The sequence below is a fragment of the Littorina saxatilis genome, linkage group LG17 (genome assembly GCF_037325665.1).
Source record: "Littorina saxatilis isolate snail1 linkage group LG17, US_GU_Lsax_2.0, whole genome shotgun sequence".
NCBI classification, from domain to species: Eukaryota; Metazoa; Mollusca; class Gastropoda; order Littorinimorpha; family Littorinidae; genus Littorina; species Littorina saxatilis.
Window position 1 is genome coordinate 41,608,511 of NC_090261.1, and position 8,443 is coordinate 41,616,953.

At 41.3% G+C, this 8,443-nt stretch overlaps 1 protein-coding gene across 1 annotated transcript; it reads left to right on the plus strand.

Moving 5' to 3' along the window:
• Nucleotides 1-3,918: 3,918 nt before the first annotated feature.
• Nucleotides 3,919-4,368, plus strand: LOC138953282 (uncharacterized). The gene has a single exon (XM_070325081.1). The coding sequence runs from the start codon at nucleotides 3,919-3,921 to the stop codon at nucleotides 4,366-4,368; it is 450 nt and encodes a 149-aa protein (XP_070181182.1).
• The last annotated feature ends 4,075 nt before the right edge of the window (nucleotides 4,369-8,443 follow it).

The window sequence follows — 8,443 nt, forward strand, 5'->3', positions numbered from 1 at the left end:
CATTATTATAGACAGTAATTCAATTTCAAGACAATCATCACAGCTTTGAACCGACCCTTTCGTTCAACCAGTCAGAAGCAACAACTATAGTAAAAGCTACAGCGCGATCAACGTTCGTCCATTTACGAACTCGCGATGAGATTTGTTTCCTCTGGTCACCAAGCCTACCGTTTACAAACGCATGCGCACCAATTGGGATTCCCCCAATTTCCTCGACCTTGACCTCAGAACTCTCGAAGCCACTACTTCGGCTTTCAATTTAGCTCTTGCATACCGAGTAGCTGGCAACTTTGCTTCCGACGTTCCCACTTTCAATGCTAATTTACAGGGTCTCTCACTTGACATCTTTATACGACGATATCGCTTCTTAAGGGTCCTTACCCATCTAACAAAAACCTCCAACGCATACTACAATTGCAGGACATTCCTGTTTTTAAGGCAGCTCATTGGGAAAGCGGAGTGGCGCAGTGGTTAGAGCGCTTGCCTCTCACGCTGGAGGTCGTGGTTCGTCCCCCACTCGGGGACAAATACAAATACAGTGGTCGCCGCTTAATAAAGCCACATCGGGACCGACGAAAAATGGCTTTAATAAGCGGCGGATTTATTAACCGGCGGTCCAGGAATACGTAATTTTCGAGAAAAAAAAAATCTTTTCTTTTGTCACTTTCTTTCGTCATTTACACTTGTTTGAATCTAAACAAAACTTCACGAAGGATGTTGAACTTTTGTATTAATTATGTACATACATGTACGTTTACTTTGATCACTTCGGTACATCAATAATTTCACTGTCACCGTCACGAATCATTACACGGCAGAGAAGAACGATTTTATGAGTGTTTGTTTGTTGGTCGTCTTCCACATCAGTTCTCTCACTGAGACTGCGAATGGTTCAAATTCTTCCATGCGGTAACCACGACTTTCCAGACCAGATCGAAGGCGGGTCATTATTTGCCTCATCTCTGGGTTTGAAGGCGGTGGGGGTGGCATCTCTTCATCCTCCTCGTCATCTTCATCATCACCTGTCAAGTCCGATTGCCCGGCTTCCACATTCGCACGTTCACGCAAATCAGTGACGATGGTGTGAAAATAAATAGGCCTATGACTTGAGCGATTACAAGAACAAGATAATGTGAGTTTTAGTCACAAACTACGTGATTTCTCTGAGAATACTGGCTTTAATAAGCGGCGGGTTGGGTTTATTAACAGGCTTTTTCTAATACATAAGATATAGTGATAAATCCGGACTGTCTGAAATCGGCTTTTATAAGCGGCTGGCTCTATTAACCACGGTTTTATTAAGCGGCGACCACTGTACCCGATTTTTCCGAGCGCTCTCCAGTCCACCCAGCTGGAAATGGGTACCTGACCCTATTCAGGGCCGGGGAAGGCAAAGGCAGCGAGGGAGAGGAGATGGGCACCGCCCTCATAAAAAGCTGGCCCCCAGAAAAGTGGAGATCTCTAACATCTCTCTCCCCTACGACCAGATGGTTATGGGAATACCTTTACCTTTACCATTGGGAAATGACTCAGCTCAGACAGAATATCGAAGACGTGAAATGCGTCAATCGGGCAACTGTCGTAATTTGGCTACAATGAGACGGACGCCTACCTTGCACCATAGACACGAACTGTGACATTCTTGTTTAATTTAGGTGAAACTTTTAATGCTTGAAACAGAATGGCTCAAAACCGACAGTTCCATCAGTTAATGAGAGATTAAGAAGCACTACCACATTCGTTTCGTTGGCATTTTCGGTTGTACAACGTCACACCTTTTTGAGTACACGTGACTTCCGATCTCTACGAACAGAAATTCGCTTCGCCAAGACGAAAGTGACTTCGGTCGCGTTTTATATTCGAATAGTCATAAAATATGCCTACCTTGTGTAATCGATGTATGCTCTGACATCTTTAGGCGCGATTTATCATTGAAATGTTTGTAAAAATCAAGTTTAAAAAGCCGTTAAGCAGGCTTGAATTGGGTAAGTGAGTGACTGAGCAGACGAAAGAAATTTCAAGATGGCGACCCAAACATCAGGCCGACTCAACTTTTCAGTCGGCTGGTCAAGCCGCCTAGAGGAGAAAAATGCATGAAGCAGTTAAAGTTTATGATGTGTTGAGTTGTGGCCTGAGTATCTGATGCGTTTCAGCAGAAGTGAGGCAGCTGGTATTATCTGATCGACACTTCTGAACCGGTGCGACCAGCGAAACGAAATTCTTCTGTCCGCGACGGTAACACGTCACTTGAGCACCAGCACTACAGCGCCATACCTTTCAGCGCCACCATTTCAGCGCGGCGTCTTTTCAGCACCGTATTTTTTAGCGCCGTTCATTTCAGCACGGGGGGATGTCAGCGCCGTACACTTTAGCGCCGGGAGACTTCAGCGCCGTACATAACAGCGCCGTGGTGGGGGAAAAGGAGGGAATGTCGGGGAAGGGGGTAAAACTATTAGCGTCAGAGAGAGAGAGAGAGAGAGAGAGAGAGAGAGAGAGAGAGAGAGAGAGAGAGAGAGAGAGAGAGAGAGAGAGAGAGAGAGAGAGAGAGAGAGAGAGAGAGAGAGAGAGAGAGAGAGAGATCACTTCGTGAGTTACAGATCAGGTCTGAATGAGTGGTTTGAGTTATATTCAGAGAGAGAGAGACAGAGAGAGAGAGGTGTTGTGAGTGGTGTGATTGATATTCAGACGGAGATGAGTCAAAATCGGGTTATTTTTCTGTTCATTACCCCTGACGTTCTTCTCTTGGAAACATGACAGAGATTGCAGAGTCCTACCTAAGCATACGGAGAAAAGAAAAGTTTAGCTACAATGGCTACTCCTTCCGCTTCGATAAGAACAGTACAAAAGATCCAGAATTGTCTTTGTGGCGATGTGACAATGGTACATATAAGGCCAGACTGCACCTGAGAGATCGGGCACTGGTGCAGGAGGTGGGGGAGCACCTGTCCCACGCCCCAAACCAGCCAAAAATCGCGGCCGCAATTGCAGTTAGTGGCATGAAAGACCAGGCCCGCAATACAAGAGACAGTACGAGGCAAGTACTGGCTGACACGCAGGAAGGCCTTTCACAAACAACGATTATAAGTCTCCCTTCCAAGATGTGTTTGGTTCATCCAGCGGCAACGGCAAAAAGAACAACAGCACCCACGACTGCCAACCAACCTAGCAGACCTTGGCGACATCCTGCAAGATCTTAAGGTGAAACTTTGATGTGTCTGTCTGTCTGTCTGTCTGTCTGTCTGTCTGTCTGTGTGTCTGTGTCTGTGTCGTTGTCGTTGCCGACGACGACGACGACGATGACGACGACGACGACGACGACGATGACGATGATGATGATGATGATGATGGTGACTGTCTGCGCACGGACGTACGCGTAAAAAGAGCAAGAAAGGCAGAGAATGAAATGATCTTAAGGTGAAACTTTGATGTGTGTTTCAGTCTGTCTGTCTGTCTGTCTGTTGCTGTTGCTGCTGCTGCTGCTGCTGCTGCTGCTGCTGCTGCTGCTGATGATGATGATGATGATGATGATGATGATGATGGTGACTGTCTGCGCACGCACGTACGCGTAAAAAGAGCAAGAAAGGCAGAGAATGAAAACATTTTATTTGTGTGTCACAGGTTCTATCTGATGGAACGCCGTTTTTGGCATACGACTCAGGCCCCGGGGCTCACAGGATCCTCCTTTTTGCCACACCCGGTGGTCTGCAGCTGCTGTGTCAACAAGGAGACTGGTTTGCTGATGGCACCTTTAAGACTGCCCCTGGGATCTTCAGCCAAATCTACACAATTCATGTTCTTTACTTGGAACAGACAATTCCTGTAGCTTTTGCCCTGCTCCCAAACAAGTCACGTGCCACGTACAACCGTCTTCTCCAAGCTTTGGAGACACTCCGACCAGGACTTGCACCCACAACATTGATGACAGATTTTGAAAGTGCTGCCATCTCGGCATTCAGGGAAGCTTATCAGGGTTTAGAAGTCACCGGCTGTCATTTTCATTTGGCTCAAAACGTGTGGCGCCACATCCAGGGCAGTGGTCTCTCACATGACTACATACACGACGAAAACTTCGCAAAACTGATGCGCATGCTGCCAGGCTTGGCATACCTTCCTCCCTTGCACGTTGAACAGGCATTCGAAACTGTGTTCGATCCTGCATCTCCGGTGTATGATGCACGTGGGCAACCAATCTTCGACTATTTTGAGGACACGTATATTGGCAGACCTCGCCGTCGTGGTCCTCGTCATCCGCCGACGTTCTCCATTGACATGTGGAACGTGCACGACCGCGTCCTCACTGATGCTGCCAAGTCCAACAACAGCTGTGAAGGGTGGCATCACGCCTTTCAGAACGTGGTCGGGGCGTGATACCCCAATCTTTGGAGGCTGATAGAGGCCCTCAAGAAAGAACAGGCACTAGTCTAGGCGGACGTCACACGTCTACTGGGAGGCCAGGCTCCAGCGCCCAAAAGGCGCAAGTACAAAGACTTACAGAAACGGATAAAGATGATCGTTAGACAATTCAATGACGGAGGTCGGGGGCTGCTTGAAACAATGGAAGGACTCCCCTTTGCTTTCATGTTCTAGTGTTGACGTCTTCAGAGACAAGCTATTCAGTACGTCAGGAGACGCGGTGTGATCTTGAACTGGCACCTCCAGCTATTCATTATGGGCACATTGCAATCGAATTCATTTAATGACATTTTACTGATTTTAGTGATTTAAATGGACATTTTAACTCATACGCTTTATTGAGAAATAAAGGTAAAGAATAGATTTTTGTGGGATAAACTCAATCAAGCCTATTAGTCACTCAGTTTTGCAGTTTCGCAGACACTTTTACACACACACACACACACACACACACATACGGACGAGGAGCACCTTAGGTACCGGTCATACGCAGACGGATCTGTGTGACTTCTGTACGTACGAAATCCACATTAGGTACCGTTTGGCTATACACAGTGTGTAACCCGTACGGACGAAGGCGTTAAGTACCTGTTTCCGATACACACTGATGGTTCTGTATAGTGTCAGTAAAGTGTGAATAGGTGAGGATGGAACTTTAACCGTCGATCACTTTACATGTATAACCTCAATTAATATGTTGCATGTTTTGCTTTTGATTTGTATGTTCCTTACTCCATTTTGTTGTTTATGTTCATTTGCTTGTTTGCTTACTTGTCGATTGTTTGCTGGTTCGTTCGTTTACTTTGTTTATTTGTCATGTTGCTTTACTTGTTTATCATTTATTAGACATTTGTATTAGAAGTAAGGACCGGTTGTAAGAAAAGGCGTCACCTTAAACCTCTATCCTTGAAAAACTACTGGACCGATCTTTATGACATTTTACATGAGAGTTCCTGGGTATGATATCCCCGGACGTTTTTTTCTTTTTTCGATAAATGTCTTTGATGACGTCATATCCGGCTTTTTTGTAAAAGTTGAGACGGCACTGTCACATCCTCATTTTTCAATCAAATTGATTGAAATTTTGGCCAAGCAATCTTCGACAAAGGCCGGACTTCAGTATTGTATTTCAGCTTGATGGCTTAAAAATTAATTGATGACTTTGATGATTAAAAATCTGAAAATTGTAATTAATTCTTTTTTTATAAAACGATCAAAATTTACATTCATCTTATTCTTGCACAACTCATTTATGATGTCGTGGGCTATTGGTCTGCAGAACTCTACAGACAATTACTGGTCTGTCACTCCTAGATATGTTTTTTCAAGTTTGGGTAATGGTTTGTCCTGTTTTGACTCTAATGCATCCTCCAAGAAGCTGGTTGGCGTTGTTAACTGCAGATCGGTCTTTTGGAGACAAGTATTGTTAACCTGGCTAGACAACAAACACATTTTGTATGAAAAGTATGATGCCACACCTGTTCCATTGATGAATCAATGTATATGGAACAACATGAATATACAATATAAACATAAATGCCTCTTTTTCAAAGATTTTATTAAATGTCATATTTATCATGTAAAGGATGTCATGAATGAAATCGGTGACATGATTTCATTTGAAGAATTATGTCAAAAGGTTGCTTATAAACCAGCCAGACAATTTGAGTATAATGCGTTATGTACAGCACTTAAAACAAAACTGATTAACGCATTGCCATACCGATATGTTCTGTTGCAGGGTTTGACTCGTATTGGTAATATTACACCAAGGGAAATAAGAACTGTTTTGGTTAATTTCGAGGTACAAACTCCGAGCGCCTGTTCTTTTTGGCAAAGAAAGCATAATATTGTTCTGGAATCAAGACACTGGCTGTTAGCTGTTAATTGTACAAAAGAAGAACGACTGCGTCTGCTTCATTGGAAAATTTTACACAGAATTTACCCAACGAATATTTTACTAAACAAGATGGGTTTATGTCAAACTAATAATTGTGAAGTTTGTAATGAACTGGATACACTTGAGCACTTTTTTTTTCATTGTCAAGAGGTGAGGAACGTTTGGAAACTATGTAAAGACTTTATTTTTAAGCAAATTTATTATAATATAACTTTGAATGAAACAGATATATTATTTGGTTTTTGGAATGAAAATTTAAAAAACGATCAAATTTACTTTATAAATTATTGTATTTTGATAACAAAAATGACCATAGGAAAATTTAAGTATGGGAAGAAGTTAGACTTACGTATTTTACTGGAATTAGAGTTAAACATTAGACAGAAATTTATGTTTTGTATAATATAAAGTTGATTATGTTATACAGAAAGAGACCAAGGAAGAAGGATGCTCCCCGCCTTAAAGAAAGAAAAAAAAAAAAAAAAAAAAAAAAAAAAAAAATTACAAAAATCGGGCAAAAAATATGGGTTGAAGCATCCTGCATGCAACTGAGGTCAAAAAAAAAAAAAAAAAAAAAAAAAAAAAAAAAAAAAAACATTCATCTTAATCTTTATTATTTTCTGATTCCAAAAACATATAAATATGTTATATTTGGATTAAAAACAAGCTCTCAAAATTAAAAATATAAAAATTATGATCAAAATCAAATTTCCGAAATCGATTAAAAAGCAATTTCATCTTATTCCTTGTCGGTTCCTGATTCCAAAAACATATAGATATGATATGTTTGGATTAAAAAACTCGCTCAGAAAGTTAAAACGAAGAGAGGTACAGAAAAGCGTGCTATGCATCACAGCGAAACCACCACCGCGCTAAACAGTCTCGTCAGTTTCACTGCGTTTTGCGCGAGCGGCGGACAAGTACTACGGTCACTGTAAAAAAAAATGCAGTGCGTTCTGTGAGTTCCACAGCTTGACTAAATGTAGTAATTTCGCCTTAAGCGACTTTTTTTTAAAAAATTTTAATTTAAATTGGAGAAAACCTGTTTCTATTTTTTTTTCTCTTTTTTTGTGGTTTGCATGGTTGTTTATACAAAAAGCAATTGAGGAGCCATACATGGTTACTTTTTTTTCTCCTTTTTTTTCCCCTATTCTCGTCCATCCGCTCCCTCCCACCCCCTCATAATATTCACAAACGTCATATATCACTTCACCTCATCTCGACTTATACATTACTCACATACTTCCAATGTACATTTCATTTTCCAATATACTATTCAAATCGCATCTATCACCATACTTATATTTACGAATACACATTTTTGCAATCAAAATAATGTGATTAAGTACCTTATTATTTTGGCATATATTACTAGGTTGATAACCAAACAAGACATCGTGTTCTGAGAGGTGCACATTTGATCCTGTATTTCTAAAATTATAATGGACAACATTTTCCCAAAAGCTCGTCAACTTCTCACATTGCCCACAAAAGTGTTCAACATAATCAATGTGTTTACAAAATGTACATAATTTTGTTTCTCTAATTTTCATTTTATTTAATAATATATTCGTGGGATAAATATTATGTAATATTTTTCATTGTAACAATCGCAATCTTTCTTCTTTTGTACATTTGCTTGCTAACAGCCAATAACTGTGATCTAGTTTAACCTGATATTTATGTAACCAAAATGTAGCAGCGCAAGGCTCGCTCGCTTTAGACTGGACTATCCATGCGAAACTTTCTCGCGGAGGGGTTAATGATCACCGGGTTCCGTGTGTCAAGGTCATTATTGTGTTCGTCTGCTCGCGGGCTGGCTGTGTTTTTGCGAAGTGCAAGCGCTCGCACAGCAGTCTTCACTGCGCCGTACTAAAAAAATCTAGAGGGACTGTATCTTATCTTTGTGCACAGCTGGTTAAAAGGAATCATATCTCCGTTAACCCAAATATCTTTCACCGTATCTAAGTGCGCTTCTATCCATTTTTTTTTTAAATATAAGCTTTTATTTTTATAAACCACTTTTATATTGTTTCACAAACATTGATCGCCAAAGCGGTCTTCTCTCTCATAAATCAATGCTTTATTATGGATCCATTTTAAGAGAACTTATTTCCAAAAGTTTGATCG